The following is a 24,898-nucleotide window of genomic DNA, read 5'->3' on the forward strand; positions in this document are numbered from 1 at the left end:
CTACTTTTACAGTCCTATTGACAGGCTGCCCAGACCCTTTAAAACACACACAGATGAACACACACACAGAGTTACTAACACCCACACAAATGAATGCACACACACAAACACAGAGAAAGACGCTCTCTCTAACACACACGGTTGCTCTCCACATTGGGGTCATGTTCTGGAGAGAGCAGTGATGCGTATGCTGCTCTCCTCATTATAACCATGACTCTGTCTTGACCTTGAGTCAGACAATCACATCTCTGGACAGGCTGCTCACACAGCCAGACCACACCAGCAGCTAATGATCCAACAGACCAGAATAATAGATTGAAGATCGTCAGGGCCAGCTGAGGTGAGGACTCGTAGGTTCCATCTCCTCAAGGATGGATCCATCTCATCTCAGGGCTCAGGTGCAGTTTATTGTGTGGGTTAGGGTGAGGGTTATCTGTGTTTTTTAGTGTTGGGGTTACCTGTGTGGGATGGATTAAGGTTTGGGTTGCCTGTGTGGGTTGGGTTTATGGTTCAGTTGGACTAGAGTATTCATGAATGTAGCATCTTAGCTGTTTAGTAGTTTGTTACAGAGCACCTCTCTGCTGCTCTACACATCAGCCTGCAGAGACAGAAGAAGAGAGAGTCTGACAAAAGTGAAATAGGATATTTCAGTAGCTAACTGTCCTCCATCCACACTCCCACTCTCTTTCTCCCTCTTTCTGCCATCACTCTCACTTCCCCCCCCCCCTCCACACACACACACACACACACACACACACTCACGTTACCTTTCAAGTACGTTCAGGCATAAAGCAATCCCATCAGCCACTGCCTTGGGACACACACACATACACAGACCTAACAGACAGCTCAGATATACAATATGCAGCCCCTAGCGTGCACACACACACACACACTATGTACTCTAGCCAAAAAGCTGTTTACGCTTAGCTATTGTTGAACAGGATTTACTTGCCTCCTGGCATCACACACACACACACACACCCACACACACAGTCTTGGTTCATATTTGCTCCAAGTGCCTGTGATGGAGGAAGGACTGTTTAACAGTAGTGTGTACTGAACACAGCCCTGCGGCCACTGTAGTGTGTTTCAGGGAGGGGGGGGGGGGGAAGACTCTACTGAGACCCAGCACACACACACATTTTACAGAGCTCTGGAGAGACCTGACCCTCTCACACACACACACACTCACACACACCCTTAGGCACTACATGCCTCAATCACTGAGAATCACTTCACTGTAAAAGTGAGGAGAGAAGAGGAGAGAGAGAAAGAGGAGAGGAAAGGCGAAGAGAGGAGGTGAAAGGGAAGGAGTGAAGAGGAGAGAGAGGCAGAGGAGCAAGGAGTGGAGGGGAGAGAGAGACAGAGGAGAGGAGAGACCTGGTGGCCGCACAAAGATGTCCTCTCTCATTAGTTACATTACACTGGTCAACTACACTAGCCCTGAATAGAGAGGGAGAGAGGTAGACAGACAGGGTGAGTGAGAGAGAGATAGGGAGAGAGAGAGAGAGATATAGGGAGGGGGAGAGAGAGAGAGAGAGAGAGAGAGAGAGAGAGAGAGAGAGAGAGAGAGAGAGAGAGGGGGGGGGGGGGGGGGGTTGCATCTCTGTCCCTTTCCGTGGTGCCAACCCTTGTCATGTGACCACAATGTCCTGATTGTGTGTGTGTGTGTGTGTGTGTGTGTGTGTGTGTGTGTGTGTGTGGTGTGTGCATCCTGCAGCAGTGAACCATGAAGCCTTTCCCCTCTGAGGTCAGGGACATAAAGGACTAAATCTGCTCTTTCCATCCTCAAGTTCCACTCTTCATGCTGTATACACTCTTAATTACTGTGTGATTGTGTGAGAGAGAGGGCGTGTGTGTGTGTGTGCGCTTGTTTGTCAGGGGGAGGATTCGGGGAGATGTGACACAGGGACTGTAGGGAAGACATGCTTCTCTTCTCACGCTGCTTCTCCGCGACACACACACACTTTAATATTCACAAGGGAGATATTGAAAATGTACCTCTCAATACTATTGAGAGTGAAAAATGCACTGTGCTTACTAATGAGTGCTTTCATAAAGCCAGAGGAAGGCCAGAAGCCTGAATAAAAGATATGTCTTAATAAAAGCAGAGCAGATTCTATTATAGATAGCAGAATGGATTCTGCCGCCTTCAACTGCGAGCGGCAAAATAGGCTTTTAACCGAAGGTCAAAAGTGTGTTTAACATCGCTATGTTCAGGTTCATGCTCCTTCAGGGCTGTGCAGCTGCAACGTAACACCTCCTGTTGCTACTACCTGGTCGATCATGTGACCTGGAACGTGACATCCGCTGGAGAGAAGAGAGGGGGAGAGAGAGGAGAGAAACCAAAAAAAGAAGAGCAGAAGAGGAGTGCTGAGCAGAGAGAAAGAGAGCTGTAGGCTGGCAGAGAGAAACAGCTGAGCCTAGCGAGAGCAGTCAGACTAGATTCATGTCCTGGCCTGAGACTGGGCCCGCGCTACTGCTAGAGGCTGGAGCCTGATAATACAATAAGACCTACTCTGGGGGTTGAAGAGGAAAACTGAACGTCTCCCCAGATTTGATGAGGTCGATGGAAGTCCGATTACACTCTTACCTCCCTCCCTTCCTCCCTAACTTCCCTCCCTCCCTCCCTCCTCCTCATCACAACATCCGTCTGTCACACGCAGCGACACGGAGACCTGAGGGTCAAAAACAATCTTTACACACAGTTCTGCCTGTCAGCCAGCATGGATGCAGGCGCGCACACACACACACACACACATACCTGCCTGTCAGCAAGCACACAAGCACATTCAATTACACAATCAAATAAACAAAATGCATGCATGCATTTACACACACACACACACACACACACACACACACTCTCTCTCTCTCAAACGTACACAATAAGTATGCTTAGTATGCTATATTCACACATGCTTTCCTTATGCTTTAGTAAGCTATATCCAGACAATAACTATTTAATACTCTTCTGAAGAAGCTGAACTAGCAGTCCCAAAAAAGACAAGGAAAGGAGAGGGGAGAGGAGGGGAGGGGAGAAGAGGAAGAATTGGAAAGAAGGGGAGGAGGCAGGGCAAAAGAGGAGACTGTATCCTGAACACCTGGAGCAGAGATCCTGAGGCTATATGGGGGCGAGGGGGGGGCAATTGCTCTCTATCAGCTAGGGTAGGAGGTAAGAGTGGGGATGAGGGCGGATGGGGGGATAGACTGTGGACCATCTGGAGAAACCCCCTGTTCACCTCCTCCAGCTCTGGTCCATATGGAAACCCACCCCCCTCCCCTGCCCTCCCCACACACACACACACACACACACACACACACACACACACACACACACACACACACAGACTGACCGGACGGCACCAAGACATCAGGTCCAGCAAGATGCCAGGGGGGCAGGACCATCCCCAGCTGTCCTCTCCGCTAACCTCACAGGAGTCACACACACTACACTATCACACACACTACACTATCACACACACACACTAGACTATCACACACACTACACTATCACACACACTACACTATCACACACACTACACTATCACACTACACTATCACACACACACACTAGACTATCACACACACTACACTATCACACACACTACACTATCACACACACTACACTATCACACTACACTATCACACACACACTACACTATCACATACACTACACTATCACATACACTACACTACACTATCACACACACTACACTATCAAACACACACTACACTATCACACACACACTACACTATCACACACACTACACTATCACACTACACTATCACACACACTACACTATCACACACACTACACTATCACACACACTACACTATCACACACACACTACACTATCACACTACACTATCACACACACTACACTATCACACACACACACTACACTATCACACACACTACACTATCACACACACACTACACTATCACACACACACTAGAATATCACACACACTACACTATCACACACACTACACTATCACACACACACTACACTATCACACACACTACACTATCACATACACTACACTATCACACACACACTACACTATCACACACGCTACCAGGACTGAGTGTGCTCTTCTACTGTTGTACAGAATGCAGGAGCCTACAGTCTCTAACCCCCAGACTGCCTGGGTCACCGAGCAGGAATCGAACCCGGGTCATGGCCAGGTACAATGCTACCTCACAATGACAATCAGGTTCCAATCCAGATCTGCACTCATTCTGTGCTCCATCCCTCTCCACCTCATCTCCACGGCAACTACAGCCACTACAGATGAATTGGAAGGCTATTGACCTACTATTAACCCCTCACCGTGCCTGGTCAGCCAACCCACCAATGAGCTGTCGCCCTGCTGCACCCCCCCCCCCCCCCCCAATCGCCATCAGCCTCTCAAGGGGAAATCGGTTGGGCATGGGGATAGATGGAGTGAAGAAGGGAGACGGGTAGAGAGAGAGCGAGAGAGAGGGAAATATAAAGGTGGGAGAGAGAGGTGGGAGAGAGTAAAAGGGGAGAGAAAGAGAGAAAATGAGACAGAAAAAGAGGGTAGAGGGGGAGAGAGGAGTGGACACCATACACAGTCATCTCTGTCTCAGTCCTCCATTCGTCTTTATATTCCTCACACACACTCACACACTCACATGCACACACACACAAACACACGGCTGCAGACAACGAGGCTCTGTGTGTGTGTTTGTGTGTGTATATGATCATCGCTGCAGCATCGCCAACCAGTGATCTATGACAAAGTACCAGCATCCTCAGGACCAGAACCAGACCCTCAGTCCAGCCCAGATCAGCTCAGCCCAGATCAGTCCAGCCCAGATCAGTCCAGCCCAGATCAGTCCAGTTCAGCCCAGTTCAGCCCAGTTCAGCCCAGCTCTCAGGCCATATTATCATTGTTTGCTGATAGTGAATCTGATACATTTCTCAAACAAGCTCAGGGAAATCTACCAATGCTGTAAGCAAAGAATAAAGAGTTTTCTTGATTATGTGTTACCAGGTGGTATATGTGGATGTGTGTTTGTGTGTGTGTGTGTGTGTGTGTGGTAGATCAGAGGTGGAAGGCAGTGCAGCTTTGTGTGCTGTCTCGAGCAGAACTAACTCCATACAGGACATGAAATTGGGATGTTGTTGTGACAGGTTTTCTACATGTTTCAAATGATTTCTGAATCCCCATGGGGGCTGTGTGTGCCTGAGTGTGTGCTGCTGTGTGTCTCTGAGGCGCATATGTGCGTGTGCATGCATGCATTCATGCTTCGGACTTGTGTGTGTATGTGCATGTTCATGGGTGTGTGTGAGTGCGCATGTGTGTGTGTCCATTTCTGTTTGTGTGTGAGCCCCTGAAAGGCAGCGTAAAGGAGGAGAGGAGCGTGGTTGAAAATAATCAAAGACGATCTCATCTCATCACCTCCTGATCATCTTCCTAATCCATGTTGAAAGTCTCCCAACATCACCCACACAATTTTCTCCTGCTAACTGTGTGTGTGTGTGTGTGTGTGTGTGTGTGTGTGTGCGTGTGTATGTGTGTGTCTCACTTGTCACCATGGTGCCCGTGGCAACAGTCCTCAGCTAACAGGGGAGGGCTCCAGTATTAATAGAGCCATCAGAGAGGAAGTGGAGATGGAGGTACTTCCTGTCCCTCCAGGAAGGTGACAAGGAGGAGTGCTCCAATCACTGCTGGACCACGACACCAGGCCTTGAACACGGGACACCTTCACAGCATTCCCCCTGCTGCCACCGTCTGTGTGTGTGTGTGTGTGTCTGTGTATGATGCAAGCCTGTCGGGGTGCATCATAGTCGTCAAGATGACCTCGTCGTTAGAGATGTCAGAGCCTCGCTGCAATTAACTACCTGCCACCACCGATCAGCATGAACAACTCACTCGTCACTTCTGTCCTCCCCTCTCCAACATGAAACTTCACTGGTCACTTGCCTTTTCCTCCTTTCTTATCCCTCCTTCATTCTCCTCCTTCTTTCTTAGGGGAACAACATGTTAGTCACAGTCCTAAACATCCTCCTTCACCCTCCTTTGCCCTCTTTCCTCCTGCTCCTCCTCCTATCCTCTTCTTCAGACAGTTAACCCTGCTGCCTCTCCTCACCACCACCCCCCCCCCCGTCCTCTCCCATCTCCCCCCTCCTCTCCTCCTCTCCCCCAGCCCCGCAGGAGATTTTCCCCATCTCTCAACCTAGAAGCACTTCTACTAATCTTCCTCTTCCAGCGGACAATGGAGCCGCTGTGTATGTGTGTGTGCACCCGCGCTAGTGTGTGTGTACCACCGTGACCAGACATCAAAGTGGTCTGACAAGCAGGTGACAGGCAGCTGCAGGTGGTGTGAGAGTGGAGGGAGTATAGAGCTGGTGTGTAGCAGAGGTGGTTTGGTGAGCCCAGACTCTTGAGACCAAGGCTGCATTGACACCTGAACAAACAACCGCCTGACTCTAATCTACACCTCAAGGTCATGGGAAACACAAGGCTGACAGGAGAGGGTCAAGAGAAGCAGGGAGAGAGGAGGGAGAGAAGGGATGAGAGAAGGAGAGCGGGAAGGAAGTAGAGGAGATAGGGGAGAAAAGATGGGAAAGGAACGAGAAACTGTTTGGTGGACCCCAGTTCTTTCCTGGTTAACCATGTGTGAGATGATGCAAGTCATAAAGAAGGGGGGGGTGGAGGGAGGGAGGGATGTGGGCGGAGGTTATAGCTAATGGGGGCAGGAGTCTTGAACTACTCTCTTTCTCCTGTCGTCTAATAGAAACACACTGATTGGTCTGTCTGACCCACAGGTCTTGGTAGAGATGGTCTGATGGGTCTATCTAGTCCCAGTGACCTGTCTTGTCTGGAAGACAGCTCCCTAATGGTTTAACCTCCTCATCAACACTTACATACCACCACACATGCTTGAAACACAAACACACTCACATTGGTAGGAACACAGAAATATGGCTTCTAAAGTGTTGAGGTGCTGTACTAAAGAGAAGCAATATACAAAGAAAAAGAGAGGGAGAGACCAAGAGCGAGAGAAAAAGAGCAAGATGAGGAAAGACTAAGAGGGACAGAGAAAGAGAGAGATGTAGAGAAAGACTGCACCGCTGCAATAGGATCAAGTCTCACATAAAGCTGCGAAAATAATCGGCTTTATTCCATCATCATCAATACTGCCAGCAAGCAGAGAAAGAAAGAGGGAGAGAGATCACATTAAGTGTGACAGAGTGATTGTTTTCATGGCACAGCTCTGTGATAGGCTCGTTAAAAAAACTAGATTCAGGGCAATAATGTTTACCTGCCGGGGCAAGTTGAACCCTGACCCTTAACTCCTGACCCCTGACCCTGTTCTATCACAGAGGAGGAATGATGTCACTGACAAACAGAAGCTAACCCTTTAACCCTGCTCTCTCCCCCCCTCTATCCCTCCCACACTACCCTCCTGCCCTCTCCCTTCCCATCTCCCCCTCCTCTCCGACTGTCAACAACCCAGTGCGTGGAGCTGTGTGTCACCGCTGTGCTCGCACACAGCTCCACGTTAGGGCAGCAAGAGCCTGTTAAACCAGTACGAACCACTGACCTTTATACCCTTACTGGCAACTAGCGTGTCAGTCCTGCTCAACCAAGCCTAGTAGCCAGCTAGCTGGATGAGAGAGCCCAGATCAGCCTGTCCTATAGTAGTGAGCTAGCTGGATGAGCTAGCCTTTGATCAGCCTGGTGTGGATGACCTAGCCTGGGTGTCAGCTAGCATGCCTAGTCCTGCTAGACAAAAACGTATCAGGGTTCTGTATATTTAATGGAGCAGACACCATTCTTGGTGAGAATAGAATGTATATTTTCTGAGAAGGTCACCAAAAAGGAGCTGTACATACACTGATTTACAATGAGGGGGTTGTGTATCATTTCAGGCAGACAGAGATCTGGTCTCTAAGAATCAGCCATACAAACACACTTATCCCAGTTCCCAGAAGACCAGACCAGAGCACAGCAGGACTGTGGAAAATTGGAACCACATGTGATAAATCCTACTCTGGTCCGGTCTAGTCAGGTCTACTCCTGCCAGGTTTAGTCTGGTCTACCCTGGTCTGGTCTACTCTGGCCTGTTCTAGTCTGGCCTGGCCAGTTGGGGTCTCCCAGAGAACTTTGAAGGAGTGGGAGTAAACTGGGCACGGTGTATGTGTGTGTATGTGCGTGTGTGTGTCTTGGCCTCCAGTAAGCAGCTCAGCTCTGAAGGTAACAGATGCAGACAGCGAGTGTCGCAAAGAGGCAGACTGTAGCCAACACTCCTACATGCACAAGACATTCCTCTGCTAGCCTGCTCTCTGTCTCTGACTAGCTTATCTCTGCTAGTCAAACACACATACACACACACAAATAAACTCAGCTCTTAATTCATGACGACTTGGCATAACATTGGTCTTCACTGGAGGCCCGACCTGAGACAAGGTGGCCAAACAAAAGCATTCCAGACTTCAGCAAGAGACCTGGGCTGGGGGAGGGAAGATGGGGAGTGTGGGGGATGGTGTTTAATGGGGGAGGGGTTGTAAGGGGGGAGGGACGGTATGAGGGGGTTTGGGGGGAAGTTGAAGAGATCTAAGTGTTTTTTTTGCTGTGTTTGAATAAGGGGGGGGGGGGGGAATAAATTCCAAGTGACGGGGGGCAGGGGGGTGTCCTGGTATTTGGGGGTTAGGGGGTGTGGTTATGTTAGAATGCATGTGTTGTTGGGGTGAGATGGGACTGTTTGGGCTTGTTGATCCAGCAGGGTGTCTTTGACGACCCATCAGGTCCATAAGGACACCCTAAACACCAGGTGTGTGTGTGTGTGTGTGTGTGCGCGTGTATGTAGGAAAGTTCTCATGGTCAGAAGCTATATTATTGTCATTAATTTGCGTTGACATAACAAGCAATCCTCTTTCTCAAGCTGACCGTACTAACACACAAACACACACACACTCTATAAAAGCTGCCTAACAACAGAGAGACCAGATTAAGTGACATCCTGATCTTTGTTTTTCCACATGTGTGTAAACAGATAAAGCAGACAGCATTAAGTGCCAGAGTGTAAACATATAATATTACCATGTTAGAGCAGACATAATACATACATGAATGTAAACTTATAAACCAGCTGGTGTTATACATAATACTGTTGATGCATGTTGGAGAAAGGGATAGTTGTAATGTAACACTGTTGGAAGACAAGCTCATGACTTTGTATTCCTCTTTTTATCTTGCTGGTATGTTTTCCTAAAGGGCCAAGCCAAAATAATGGAACACAATTAAAATAAAACAAATGAAAATCTTATTTTTCATGACAATAATGTTTTTCGTTTTTATCGACAAACATGGTGCAATTTTTCACAAATGTCCGTTTGTGGAATGTTTATGGATGCTGTTAAAAATGTGAGAAAACTATAGGGCTGGTTAATGCAAAGAGTGATCTCACCCAGTTCAGCACTTAGTACTAACGCAGACACACACATACTGTCGAGAAGGATGGGAGTCACAAAGGGTGTGTTTGTGAGTGTGTGCATGTTAGACAAGAGAGACTGAAGGTATGTCGTCACCTCTCACAAACGTTGAGTCGTTTTTTTGTCTCTGTGGAAACTCTCTGACACACGCACGCATCATAAAAGCCTCAAATCCAGGGAGGCTTTAGAACATCCATAATATTAACTTCCTGAAAATTGTATTTCGAGCCAAATAGAAAGATCTGCCAATACTTCTCCCAACACACACGCACACACACAATAAGCATGGATTTTGGCCTGGCCAAATACCTAGGCTTTCACATGATCAGTGAGAGTGAAGAGGAGCAGGAGACCAGGAGCCCTCCAGAGCGTGTCATCCAGTCAGCCTCAGGACAGCACGACTCACGCTGCTGCTGCTGCTGCTGCTGCTGGAGATGTTTTTTCTTGTTGTTAAATTAGGTACAGCGGACCAGGGGGTCATGGGGTGTTGATTGTGTGATCACAAACATCAACATAATCTTAATGGAGATGAAGCTGCCATCTTCAATCTCTCCACTAAGCCCCCAGACAAGAGCCCTGCAGCTAAATGCCAAAATCCATCAGAGTGGGGTATTTTTATTATTTTTTTTCTCCCGGCAGTTTTTCCTCTTATAGGAAGAGTCCAGTCAGCTGATAAAAGCAGCTTACTGCAGAGAGCAGCCATCAGAGCAGCGGCCCTCTGGCCATTAGCCCTCTAATCCCCTGGGCCCGCCTCTCTCATACACAGCAGCCAATCAAATTACAGCCAGGGAGACACACAGCCAATCACATTACTTCCTGGGATACACTCGCCACTCATCACTACCAATCACAGGGTACTTCACACTGTCTAAATTACCCAGGAGACACTGGGGCTCGGGCAGACTAGGGCATGCTGGGAGCCTAGGCTCGTCAACACCTTGTAACGCTGTTACACCTCCCAAGGCATGTGTGTATGTGTGTATGTGCCTATGTATGTATGAGAGCAAATGTGTGTGTGTAATTGTGCAAAGGACCATGTGTGTGTGCGTGTGCCTGCAGCCATGTGCAGCTGCTGGCAGTGGCTGAAGAGTTTCTATTAGTCCAGTTATCTAGACATCTGTCTGGGGGGGGCAATGCCATGGGCTGCACACATTAACACTCAGACCAGTGAGACCCCTAGGTACACAGTTAACACCCACACACACTTTTTCCTGTAGCTACATTCCACACAGAGCCAGATCCTCTTCCTCCAGCTAAGAAGTTCCCCATCTCACATCAGGCTGAAGAACATCTGCTATGAATGAACCTGACCTCAGGAACCATCTCCAGATGGGTAAAGAAAGTACGATTCAGAAAGTAAGAAGAATGATCGTATACATCCATCTGGCTATACTTTCTGAAGATGAACATGGACACCTGGTATGGTAGGGCAGTTATGGTGAAGTGGTTTGGTAGAGCTGCATTGTAGAGTTGTAGGAGTGCTATGGTACAGCTGTATGGTAGAGCTGTATGGTACAGCTGTATGGTAGAGCTGTATGGTAGAGCTGTATGGTAGACGTGTATGGTAGAGCCTGCATGTTCACAGCAGGTATACAGAGAAGACCCAGGATGTCTAGGAGCACCAGACATCTCCATACCCTCATGACATCCTGCTTCACCACTGTTAAATCATACTGTCTGCTGGACTGCTACCTGTCTACAACTACCTGTTTCCTCATGTGCTGGCTGGCTGGTGCACTGCAGGTCCACACACCAATGAACGCAGCAGCACTACATATCACACCCAGGCAGCAGGATCAGCGGGAGAACCAAATGACTACATTCATAGCGTTGCAAAATTGCTAGACACGTTTTGTCAGGTATTGATTCCCTCTGCATAATCTGGGAACTTGAGAAATTGAGAAGAGCTAGCCAACCTGGTATACAGTGGACGGACTATTTCTTAATCTCTCTCTCTCTCCCTCTCTCCCTCTCTCCCTCTCTCCCTCTCTCCCTCTCTCCCTCTCTCCCTCTCTCCCTCTCTCCCTCTCCCTCCCTCTGCTGAGCTCAGCATTCTCTAACTGAGTTCCTCACATGTGATAAAGAAGAGATTGAGGATCTGGGCAGCACAAGGCACATCACAGTACAGTAAACACACACACACACAAGTGCGTGAACACATACACACACAAATGAGAGCAGAGGACATTATGAGTCTCAGTTGACCAGTGACAGCTGCTTCTCTCCTGCTGCTTCCCCTCTACCTGCTGCTTTATCACCTTCTCCCCTCGGATGCTCGCACACGCACGCACACACACACACACTCACACACTCACACCACAATGTGATATGAAACCAAGAGTGAATTTTCAATTGCTATGTTAGTACTGTAAAATGTTAGTATGGAACTGGTGAACAGCACAGCCACATTACGGTAATACATTAACTGTCACATCTGTCTGGCCGAGTTAGGAGATCCGTTTGACTTGACAGATCTTTATTAAACAATGCAGATATGGACTGGTAGACATAGAGCTAGATGAAGAGAAAGACAGGTAGAGAGACAGACAGGTAGAGTGGGAGAAAGAGAGAGCGCTGCTGGGTAAAGGCTGTTTAGAGGGTTCAAGGTGAAGGTATGAGCCACCAGGTCACTCTCACAACTGGGGCTGAGTTTGGGGAGCTGGTAAGGAGGCTGGGACTGTGAGAGGCTGGGACTGGGGAGCTAGAGGTGAGGCGGGGCTGGGAGAGGCTGGGGTTAAGGTAAGGTAAGGTATCTTTATTTCGTACCCGCAGGTACAATTGTTTTGCTGATAAATTGAATTTTGGGTTTAGAGAGGCTTGGGCCGGGGGTGTAGATTTTGCCTGTGGCTGGGGGCTGATAGTGAGGTCAGACGTGAGGCAGGGTTAGAGATGGAGATGATGATGGTGATGAAGATGACAGAACAGGATCAGTTTAGCTCAGGCTAGGGGTTTAGACTGGAGAAGGATATGGGACCGTAAGAGGCTGGGAATCTGGTAATGAGGCTAGGACTATGAGGCTTGGACTGAAAGAGGCTAGGGAACTGGAAGTGAGGCTGGGGCTGTGAGAGGCTGGGGAGTTGGAAGTGAGTCTTGGACTGTGAGAGGCTGACTGGGGAGCATAGAGGGAGGCTAGGGCTGAGTGTGACATATAGGCTGGGGATCTGTGGGTGGCTGGGGCTTGGGGTGCATATCTGGCCTGCGGCAGGGGGATAAGAGTGAGTCTACAAGTGAGGCTGGGTTTGTGATGGCATGATGATGGTGATGAAGGTGACAGAACGGGATCAGCTTAGCGCAGTAACTCACCCTTCTCTGCGTGTCCCATTTGCGCTGCGGCCAAATGCAACAGAGAATAATACTGGATTAACACACTGGTTCACCTCGTTCATTTCAGAACATTGTTTTAGAAACGAATAGCGATCTCCCGGTTAATTTTCATAATACCGGTGTATAATCACATCACTTACTAATCAATCTCCAAAATGTGTAATATGCCATTTGTCATCCTGCGGTTCTGATTACTCTAATGTAATTAATCCTTGCTTAAGTCTTTCTGATGAATTAATCAGCAATTACGTCGACAGCTGTATTTTCCGCGTCCACCGGCTGCCAGCGGTGCATTAATCCAATGATGAGGCGAGACTGGACGGTCACAGATGTGCGCTGACTCGAACCCGGGAGTAGGACGGGTGGTGGGCTGCACGATTAAGCATCAAGCGGTCTATAAGGCCACAAGGTCACCAAGTGGGATTTATGTTTCAAAAAGCCTGATAATTATTGAAAACATTTACTTGCAAAACTGATTGCAAATAGCAAGGCTCAAGATTCCTAAAAAGCCATTTAAATGTTAATGAAATTGTATTCGAGAAAGGAGTAAGCAAACCTACTTGTAAGTAGGTTGCATTAAACTTTTAAGATGGTTTGTAAGATTTGGGTGCTTTGAGGAAATATAATCGACATGTATTTAAATGACAGACGCTGTTTCACACGTTCTTTGTGATGAATATTTTGGAATGTTTTCGAGACGACAGGACGCCCGTCTCCCGCCGTGATAGCTCCCTCGAGGACTACCGGGAGAGACGGCCAAGTCTCTTATTTTATGTTTCACAGGAATTCTGGTGGATGGCAGAACGGATTCATCCTCCACCAAAATCTAGATTGCATATCAGAATATAACTAAACTGCTAAAATTAGTAGTTTGTCAGGAAAACGTTTCTCATTACTCAAAGGAAATTCATTAGTGACTGACATGCATCCTTCAGTCAACATGAATTCGGGCCAACTGCTACGGGAGAGAAAAAGGCTAAGAAATGAATGAAAAAAAAAAGAATGCATAAGTAATACCATTGTGAGTAATGAGAGCAGGACAAGTGAAATATGTTTGAATTATAATTCCCATAATTATTAGGTTTTGCAGTCTGTAATCTGCCTTCAGCAGTTCAAATTACACGGTCTCTTATTTTGTCATAGACCGCCTCAAACAGCCTAATTGTTTGTTGTATAGGCCTATTTATTTGACTTAATAGGGAAAACATTTTTGAGGGGACGAGGGTTCAAATTCACGTCAGTTCACTATGAATTGATGCTAAAATGTAGATCCATCAAAATCTGAAGTGGAATTGCACAGTAGTAATTTTAATCAATTTGAACACAAACAAACAATTGTATATGTAGTAACCTACCAAACGTAGTTATTGCCTAATAAAACACCGGGGAAGGGAGAGGAGAGGGTTCATTGAAACACTACACCGCAATTCTGAACGTCTATTTAAAAGTTAGCCCAGTGACTATTATAAATTCAGAGCCAGGGAAATACAAATTTAAATAACGCCTGCTTCATATGTTAAGATAATTAAAGTAAGGTTATGGCGCGTCTTTTAGTGTTTTAATTGTAAACTTAGATACAGTGAGTGGCACCGTTCTTCCCGTCCACAACCTTCTCCCTCTCTCACGGCGGAGTCCTCGCCGGTGTTGTTGGTTTAGTAGTCATGTTTGCACAATCTCTTCATACAAATCAACATGAAATGCAAAACAATATTAACTTAGAGCTTTTTTGTATAACGTGTGCCGAGGCAATCCAAACCACTACAGCAGTGGTTGAAAGGAACTGAAAAAACGGAGCCCGGTAACTTTTACCGTTCATGGGAACGTATGCATTACCGTTCCGGTGCAGTCGACAAAAGCACGGGCTGAAGTAGCCTTTGCGAGGGACGCATCATGGTTTGAAACCTTGGATCCGTTTGGGGAGGTAGCCTAACTGAAGCTTTTTAAAAGCCTACCTGCAGAAAGGAAGGCTACACAACACGAGGACAGACTCGGGGGCAATGATCCAGAACAGACTAAAAAGACAAAACTGCCGTTGCATAGCCTGCCAGACATAGTTGGGCAGTTTTGTTTAAACTTTTCTAAGACCAACACAACGTAAATGCGCACACCTGGAAAGTCATTAGTTGTTGTCGACGTGCAGATACAACTTTCCTTTCGACTAGCTACAGCGACCGACCCGTCTTTCAAAGGTAAACGCTTCTTACCTGGTACGAACTGAGTCCCAACATTTAGAATCGGAGAGATGATCAGCAGGACGCCAATCCTAAACGCTTCCATGTTTTCTTTGTGGAGTTTTTTAAGTTGTTTAGTCAGTTTTCTCTCTTGTTATTCCTATGGATTCACGCGTTCCATTCTCACCCGCTCCACTCTCCCAGATACTTTGTTTCAAGGCGAGCGGAGTGAAAGTCCATGACGTCAGGATTGTCCCCGATCCCAAAGCTCCGGCTCCAGCTTCGTGCAGTGTGCGGAGCTCGAAACTGGACTGTTGCAGAGAGACTGGAGGCTCCCTCTAACGTCAGTAACCCGAACGGCCGCTACGAGTTCTCACACGTCTGTTTCATTGGAAACAGGAGCCCTGTGTGTGTGATTGCGCGCGTGTGTTGTCCTTAATTCTTCTAAATGTTTTGCTTCAATAGCATGTGACTATTTATTAATCGGAAGTTTGTGTTGACTGGAACCCTGTTGGGCCTGTTGTTAGCAGAGTGGCATCTTCCATAAGGATGTATACAATTACAGGTCGGGATAGATTGGGGTCGAACGAACAGAACTCAGTGAACATTATAGGGAAGTAAATGATATTGCAGAGTAAGGAGATGGAGGGGAGGAAAGGTGAGAGAAGTAGAGGAGGTGAGAGGATGAGGGTAGGAAGAGAAGAGTGTGAGGGGAAGAGGAGAGGAGAGGAGGATGAAAGGAGAGCAGAGACTGATCTTCATGTAAACACATCATATCAAAGGTTTCCTCAGCTTGTACCAGAGAGACTGGGAGGGAGGGAGGGTGCAGAGGAGAGAGAGAGAGAAATAGAGAGCCGAAAGGGAACAGAGGGGAGTAAGGGACTGAGAGTTAGGGGGGGCATCAGAGGCAAAGGTAGGTGCCAATTTCAGGTGTCAGAAATGTTTGGACAGCGAACACTCATTCCTCCTCGCCTCGCAAGGCCAACGACAGCTGCTCTGATTGGCTGGCTGGGTAACACACAGAGAGAGCATCACTGAGGACGAATCAGAGATGACAACAGGAAACAAGCAGGGCTGTAACGGAAAGAAAGAAATAGATGGGGAAAGAAGACGACAAGGACAGAGGAGGAACAAGAAAGGAAGAGGCAAAGCTGGAACAGGGGAAGGGAAAGAGAGAAGGAGAGCAGAGCACCAAAGTGAATATACGCACGTCGCTCAAGGCCCACAAGTCTGTTGGACGAGGCAAGGCAGTATAGAGAAACATACCATTCAAACAGCAACCCTGATAAGCACCTTTCTTTCTCCATAATATTTTATCTTTTCTTCCACACTTTCTTTTTTTTCTGTGAACCTCGCTTCTTCTATTCTATGCTGCGCTCCCTTTTTTCTATCTCTCCCACTCATCTTTGTGCGTGTTTTGTGTGTTGGCCTGGTATGCACATCATGTACAAATACAAAGACACAAAAGGAATGTAAACTTGAGTCTGTGATAGGTTAACACATTATGTAGTGAAGTGATGATGTGTAACACTGATTGAGGAGGCTTTGAAATGATCTGATAGAGGGAGGTGAGAGAGTGAGGCAGGCATGGCGAGGAGAAATGGATGAGGAAAGAAGGGAGAGAGAGAGGAGATAGACGTAGGACAGAGGGAAAGACGGAGGAGGGAAGAGGGGTGGAGGAGGGAGAGTTGAAAGAAGGTAGGAAGAAGGCTCATTTCAGTGGCTGCAGAAAGTGCAGCTGCACGTTGGATACATTTCTATTGGTTTTATAATGGTGGGTACACTATATCAAACACACTCCAAGATTTCCACAGCATAGGAGTAGGTCTGGCGACAGTGCTGTCCCAGCTCATGGCTTTGCTTCACCTGTCTTTCCCCCAGGCCCCTCCTGGGTAAGGGTGGGCCTAGTCTGCCCTAGCCAGCTGACGGAGTTAGCCTGTCATCTTTCATAGTGCTCTATTGCTGGTGAACTCAATGAGATGTGAATTATAGATGTGTGTGGTGGCGCAGGGTCCACCTGTCCTCCCCTGGCACCCTCTGACATCACCAGGTGCAGCTCGGACCCGCTTGGCCCAGGATAATGCCATACCATGGCAACCATACCGTGTTGGGGCCAGATGGTGGACGGCTCCATGGCAACCGTGTGACAGTCATGGCAACGGCCGAGGTGGATGCCTCCGGGCCAACCTGGACCAGAGAGAAGGCTCCTCCCCCTATCCCCTACCCTTCCTCCTCCTCTCTTGTCTCCGCTCCTCTCCCTACATCCCCCTCCAACCTCCTTCCCCCATTCTTCTGTCTCTCCCCCTTCTCTGTTACCCCTCCCCGCCCTCTCCCCCTACCCTCTCCACCTAACCCATCCTCCCTAACCTCTCCCCCCTAACCTATCCTCCCCATCCCTCCCCTTGAAGAACCAGCAGGTTGAGAATCACAGGATGACACTTCTTCAGATTCTACTCCACTTGCTCATCTGTTGATCCTCTCCTTCCATCCTCTGCCCCTTCACACTCTCCACCTTTACACTCCCTCTCTCCCCGACTGTCAGTGTGTGTGTGTGTGTGTGTGTGTGTGTGTATGCTAGCTCCTTGTGAGAGCTGTTTCCCAGTCAGACTGCAGAGTGCTCCTCATTGCTAACGAGAGAGTGATTAGGCCTATTATGATTTAATTAGCCTAATGGTGATTGAGTAGTTATTGCACATGAATACAGCTTAATTTGTCAAACTGTGTTTTCCCCTTCTCTAATTCTCTCTCTCTTGCTCGTCTCTCTCTCTTTTTCTCTAACTCTGTGTCTTTCCCCTTCACTCTTCTGGTCTCTCTTCATTTGACAGATAGATATAAAGAGACCAGACAGAGAAAGAGACCAGAGAGGGTCTCCTAGTCCCAGACCCCCCGTCTCTGCAGTCTAATCTAATGGCTCCCAGCCGACTGTGGTGTCATGAATATGCGGAATCATAATAAACGGGTGTTATTAAAACAGGCATAATTAGCCCGCCCCCAGCTAAAAATCCTAATATGGACTTCCTCCCCAAATTTCCTCTCCACAGGCAATGACACGGGGTCTAGGCTGCCCCAGACATCCTACAACACCATTCATCAAACCAAACAAAGCAGTGTTCCCCTCACTGCTTTGATGGGTAACCTGGCTCTTTCTCCACTTAATTTCCCAGTTAATTGCATTAGATATTGATCGTGCTCTTGCAGGTGGAGCACTCGGCCCCCGAGTTTCTTAGGCCTCAGTAATCCTTACGTAGTAGAGGTGGTTCGGGGTGGAGAGATCAGGACTGTGAGAATGGACGTGGCCTTGAGGCCTCCATGGGGCGGTAGAAGCAATAAGAGTCAGTGGGAACGATGCCGTTCCACATCTTCACACACACCTACACAAACACACACCTTGTGAGTGGTACAGTGCTGCAGGGTGGAGCACCATGTCTGATGTATTCACACAGGAGAGTGAGGTTCTTACACTGTTACTCAGGAGGGAGTACAGAGAAGGACAGACATGTGTGTCTCTCAGCCTCCCAGTCTGTAGCAACCAGCTGGGGACTCAGAAGAGGAACATCTCCAGACGCTTGACAACACTCCTAATAATTATGGGATGCCTATTCTAATGAGTTGTGACATCACGTCAGTTTGTTTATTGATTAAAAGGTTGGCAACTGCAGCAGATCTCAGAAAGTTGAAATCACAATCCAATTATGTGGACGTTTTAACTCAGTTAATTCCATTAGTGAGTATGATTGGTCGGGGCTGTGTTCCTAACTGGATTATAGTGGGCCTGCAGGCTTGCTAATTAGATCTGCTCTTATTGCTGCTCCAATCACAACACTGGCCCAGGATCACAACTGTTGCTGCTGCAGATGATGACATCACAACTACAGCTCAGATAGAACACTGGAGCCCAGATAGAACACCGGAGCCCATATAGAACACTGGAGCTCAGATTGAACACAGGAGTTCTGAAGACTATAAGTCAGAACACTGGAGCCCTAAATACTGGTGATCAGAAAGGACACTGGAGCTCTGAACACAGGAGCATTTACATCTCTCCCCTGCTGTCTAACGTGGGAGACTGCGGGCAGGTCTGTCCGGACGTTAGGGTGACATTTTCGTTGGCCTGTTCACTCTTTGTGTCATAATCATCAACCGCCCCCCAATTACCTTGGTCCCGGAATAGCAGCACAGTGAGAGTGTGTCTCCTGAAAGGTGCTAATAAAAGGTCTTTAACCATACAAATGAACGTGTCATTTCATTCTCTTTTCCCCCCGTTCTGCTCCTTCAGTTCTCTCCAGCATCTAACAAGCTGAAAGAACGACTGTTCTTAAGGTAAAACCTTTAGAATGAACCAGAGACTCCACAAGGAACCTTTTAATATATCATTATCATAGCAGCAGGTGAAGTGCAGTCTGGATCAAAAAGTTAGAATTTCTACTGTAGAAAGGTCACAGGAGACAGGTGGACATTGTGTGTTCATTATTTGGTGAACATACTAATGAATTGTGTGTGTGTGGAGGGATGCTGATGGGAGCTTTTGTCTTCTCACCACAAGGCTTCCATTGTTTATGATCCACTTAACATGCTGGCATAACTCTGCCAACACAGAGACACACAAACACACACACACACACAGACACACACAGAGACACACACACAGAAAGACACACACACTCCTCACTTCTCAGCTGAATAATCATTGTTTTATGGCTCTCAGGCGCAGCAGCGATTCATCTGGCTGTTATTAATGCCCCTCTCTTCTCTATTTTGTCTCTTTCCTCTACTCCTTTGTCTCTCTCTGTCCCTCTGTCTCTGTGTGTGTGTATGTGTGTGTGTAGCACACAATCAGGCCATTCACAGCTCATCATGATAAAAGCTTCAGCATACCCCAGGTCTCCCACAGCAGAGAAGATCAGGCAACCGGGATACACACACACACGCTCAAAAGAATGAAAACATTCTCCCACCCATCCACACATACACATTCACACATTTTCAATTGTTTTTTGTGAAGCAGCATCTTTAATCATTGTATCCAACTGAGGTGAAAAGAGAGTAAGCAAGAGAGAAGAGGGGGAGCAGAAAAGAAATTGAGAGAATAAGTGAGTGTCGATCGCTAGTATGTGTGTGTACTCTTAAGTGTCTAAGCATGTGTGTGTGGCCAATTCATGCATGTGTGTGTGCCATGGTAGATAGACCTCTGATATTACAGTTATACCTGGAAAGCTGATTCCTGCAGTTTCTCTCCCCATTAGAACATCATCCTTCTTCCAGAATGTTCCTAAACGTTACGGCGGATATAAAACCTCCTATCACTCCGAGATGGAGGGATGAAAGAATGGATGGAAGGAAGAAGAGTAAGACTCTCCCCTGCCTCGGTAATGAAAGACATTATGTTTCCTCAGTGCTTTTAACTGCCCCCCCAGGATGGGGGTTGAGGAGGGGGAAGGGGAGGAAGAGGGGGGATTATAGAGACCCACCAGAGGGAGACATAGGTACCTGCCAGAAGAACACTTGAGAACACTTGTAATCCATCCATCCATTAATCTATCCAACCATCCATCCAGACATTAAAGGAACAGAGACTGGATCTGTTAACAATACAGTGTTGTGTACAATATGGTGAAAACTGCAGATCTGTATATAAAAACTCTTAATACTCACATTAATACCCTGTATTTTTTTTTAGAACAGCACATTATTACTAAAGTGGAGTGAGATGGCTGAGCGGTGAGGGAGTCGGGCTAGTAATCAGAAGGTTGCCGAATCAATTCCCCGCTATGCCAAATGACGTTGTGTCCTTGGGCAAGGCACTTCACCCTACTTGCCCCTGGGGGGAATGTCCCTGTACTTACTGTAAGTCGCTCTGGATAAGAGCGTCTGCTGAATGACTAAATGTAAATGTAAAGTGTTGTTTAGAAAAATACATTAATAGTACACTGTTGTGCTCAGACAACCACACAGTTACAGACACACAGGAGAACCCCTCTTGATGCGAGAAGTTAACAGCCACAATCAGCATCTCTGATTCAAATACCACCAAAAAACTAAGCTACCAACGTTACACTCACGTGGAAGAGACCCCACTATTTATTGTGTCATCATTACAGAAGATCAACACAGCAAATGTTTTCACTTGTAAAAACATCTTGTTTCTAGTTAGGCAGCTGCTACCCACATCCTGCTGTTGTTATGGGATGTCCAGGTGTGTGCTGCCATGGCAGGGTGTGGCTGGGATGATTACCATTTGCTAAGGTGGTATTGGAGCTGAGCACATGGGTTTAATAACAACCACCACCCTCCACTTACATACACTTTCTCTCTGTCACACACACAAAGACACACAAACACTTGGGCAGCAGTCAGACAAAAAAGTTAGGCAGACTTCTGAACAGACAGACCAGAGCAGACCAGTTAAGGACCACAGAGACTCAACATAGAGGGATAGCTGGTGAACAGCTGTTGACACAGATAGCTTTAATCACAGGAGTGGATACTTACTATACAACCATGAGACACCCTATCACACACACACACACACACACACACACATACACACATATACACACACACACACATACACACACACACACATACAGTATTAACATCACTATAATTAGGTCAGTTTCATTTTCAGAGATTCTCTCTCTCATTAGCGCATCATCTGATCTCACCTAGACAGACAGACAGACAGACAGACAGACTGACAGACTGACTGGCTGCTTTATTACCCAGCAACAGGAAGGAGAGAAATCCAATCTAGGTTTTTGACAGTGAGAGGGTCCAGGGTCACAACCCCACACAGAGACTTCCTGATAAAGAAGCACCATCCAATAAGAAAGCATCGTTGTGGGCAGTGGAGGTGAAGACTTTTAAAGACCTCATTATGCTAGCTAGGTAGGCTGGTGGGGAAAGGGGTGGGGGAGTCTAGAAAGGAGATTGATTGCAGCCAGGTAGCGTCTCTCTTATCTTCTTCTCTTCTCCTCTGGTCTCCTTTCCTCTCTCTTCTCCTCAGCCCTCCTCTCCGTTCCTCTGCCTCTCTTTAACCAGGGACTGTAATCAATACCAGTTAGATAATTCTGTTAAAACATCCTCATTCCTCCTTCATCCAGTTAGCAGGTTGTCACAGTATTCTTTCTTCATGACCAGGTGGGCCCAGAGAGACTGCTTCTTGTGTGACTGATTCCACTGTTCCTGCAGGGAAGCAGAGACACATTTATCTGGGTCTGGTTAACGAGGGCTCTGCCAGTGTTGTTGTGCTTCTTGAGGTGCTGTGTGAGCGTGTATACAGATGACCTCTAGCGCCCCCTGTCTTCAAATCAGAGGCACACTGGTGGGTCCAGTCCTTGAACCGAGCAGGCCAGACCAGATCAGGACTACTCCTGGCAAGACCATACCAGGACTACTCCTGGCAAGACCATACCAGGACGACTCCTGGCAAGACCATACCAGGACTACTCCTGGCAAGACCAGATCAGATCTGGAAGGAGAGAAATCTGTCAAATGTATCTGTTCCTCTTTTTCTCATTAGAGCAGCCAATCACAGACCTTGATCTCTCATGACCAGCCAATCACATTGCAACTGTGTGAGTCATTTATTATCTGTGGTGTGTTTGATGCTCAGTTTCCTGTCAAACAGCAAGACGGAGTGAGCAGAGATGTTGAGAACACTCAGATCACCACGGGAGACGGCTGTCTCAGTAAAGTAACGAGAACAGATTTAACTGGCAGTCCACTCTGTTGTCATGGCAACCACAAAGCAAAGCACCCTATCCTGACAGTCCAAATATCAACTAGGATTACCTGCTGAGGAGAGAAGAGGTGAGGAGAGGTACTTTTGTTGTTTTGATGTAACAGCTGGTCTAATAACACCTGTTTCTGAGTGCTACACTTCTCTGGGAGGGTCTCTAACTGCCGGGACTGATCCTAGACTAACTACTACAATGTAGTATCTTTCTCTCTCTCTTTGTGTATGTGTGTGTGTGTGTGTGTGTGTGTGTAATTTAAAGTTCCTGCAACCTTATGATTTCCACAGAGTTGTTTAGAGAAGGCCTGGCCACATTGGCAGAGGACGATACCCACACTCAAACACACACACACAATCACACACATGCCCAGACACACACACATACACTTCTCTGTGGCTGGACTACTGCACTTGCACTAGTGCTATGAGTGCAGTGAGACAGTTGCTGAGTAGAGATTGGAGGGCACTGAGGCACTTGAGGAAGTTACTTTTGATGAGTTATTTGTTGTTCCTGAAGCATTTTCTCTATAGCTTAACCTCCATTTTTCTGTCTGTGTGTGTATGTATGTGTGTGCGTGCGTGTGTATATGTTTACGTGTGTGAGTGTGTATATTTGCGTGTGTATGTGCAGGTGTGTGTATGTCTGTGTATTCCTGACAGGCTCTGCCTAGCCCCAGCTCCCTGCTCTCCCTCCTATCTGCTCTCTGTAATAAAGGAGCGATGGAGAGACAGATCAAGCGTATGACAAGAGATCAGGGAGGTAAGAGATGGAGGAGAGGAAAGAGAGGACCGAGGCATGGTGGGCGGACGAGAGAGGAAATGAAAACAAGCATTGACAGACAACCAATAAAACCAAGACGGAGTGATATTCTGAACCTCAGACAGTCATCCACCCCTCCATCCCTCTATTTCCCATTCCATCTCCTTCCCTCCTCTCTACATTTGTCTATTCCTTTATCTCCCCTGGCTCTCTCTCTCTCTCCACCAGCAATCATTCTTCAAGTCTGGATCCAACATAATATCTGCCACCTCCTTCTCCTCTTCTTTCACTGGTGATCCAGTGAAATCCACTGGTGATCCAGTCTGGATCTCACTCTGAGGAAGGACAGCAGTATCAGCGACAACCATCACACAGCTGCTGTTTTCCTCATCTCAGTGCTGCATGGTTCCCTTCCTCCTCACACCTTCAGGAGTCCTCATGGGTCACGGGTTGGGTAGCTGGGCTGCTCACTGGGAGTGGAACTACAAGTTGCTTCCAGTGACTATTAAGAATGTTTGGGTTTAGGGTTACACAGACTGTGGGAGCTAGAGAGATGGAGCAGTGGAAAAAGAGAGATGGAAGAAGAGAAGGAGACGTCCCTTAGCTCTCTCTCTTGAGCGTGAGTCACCGTGTTATGTGAATAACAGGCTGTGAGAAGGAAAGGTCTAGATGCTGCCAAGACTGGTCTATGGAGAGATCCTCCAGGACCAATCATGCATGCTCCTGGTCTCTCTCTCATGGTCTCATCTCCCACCCTCTCTCTCTCCTGGTCCTTCCTTCATACCAGCCTGGTCCAAAGAGAGACCCTCCAAGACCAAACATGTTCCCTATCTGGCCTGGGAAACCGAAGAAAAAACGATCATGGTCCCATCTCTGTCTCTGTCTCTCTCTCTCTGTCTCTCTCTCTCCCACTCTCTGTCTCTCCCTCTCTCTCTCTCTCTCTCTCTCTCTCTCTCTCTCTCTCTCTCTCTCTCTCTCTCTCTCTCTCTCCCTCCCTCCCTCCCTCCCTCCCTCCCTCCCTCCCACTCCTCCCTCCCAGTCCCCAGTCTCTCTTTCCTGGGTTTCTGTAGCTAATACGCAGTAGCTCCACTAACACAGATGAATGACTCTGATCTGATTTTCTGTCAGGAATACCTTGAGCGCACACATCTCTCAGAAGACTTCAAACTGTTTAAAACACTATTTAATCGCATTTACACACATCAACTGTTCCACACAAATATAGTGTCACTCGCATCATTTGAGTGTTTTATTTCTACACAGAAAAGCAGAACATAGGGGAGACAGCTAGGTAAAGCATCAGTGCTGCCGTAATAACAGTAAGATACATTTATCTGAGGAGAAAAACTAGATAATAGAATCACATATGTGAGAATATGTCATGCTGAATGTACTTTTTACAATGTGCTTTTTTCAGTACAGAAAATCTAAA

At 47.3% G+C, this 24,898-nt stretch overlaps 1 protein-coding gene across 6 annotated transcripts in view; it reads right to left on the reverse strand.

The window, feature by feature from the left end:
* Positions 1-15,243, reverse strand: part of ptprk (protein tyrosine phosphatase receptor type K) — a 72,166-nt gene extending 56,923 nt beyond the window's left edge. For 4 of the 6 annotated variants that reach the window (XM_084699595.1, XM_084699594.1, XM_084699593.1 and 1 more), the window contains exon 1: positions 15,005-15,242. In XM_084699595.1, coding sequence (XP_084555721.1) covers positions 15,005-15,077 — 73 coding nt within the window. In that variant the 5' untranslated portion in view covers positions 15,078-15,242. Of the gene's footprint in view, positions 1-15,004 lie in introns of all 6 variants that reach the window. The other 2 variants (XM_084699592.1, XM_084699590.1) reach the window with 1 other exon arrangement.
* Between the last annotated feature and the right edge of the window lie 9,655 nt (positions 15,244-24,898).

This window comes from Hypomesus nipponensis, chromosome 6, assembly GCF_054491055.1.
Source record: "Hypomesus nipponensis isolate SF chromosome 6, ASM5449105v1, whole genome shotgun sequence".
NCBI classification, from domain to species: domain Eukaryota; kingdom Metazoa; phylum Chordata; class Actinopteri; order Osmeriformes; family Osmeridae; genus Hypomesus; species Hypomesus nipponensis.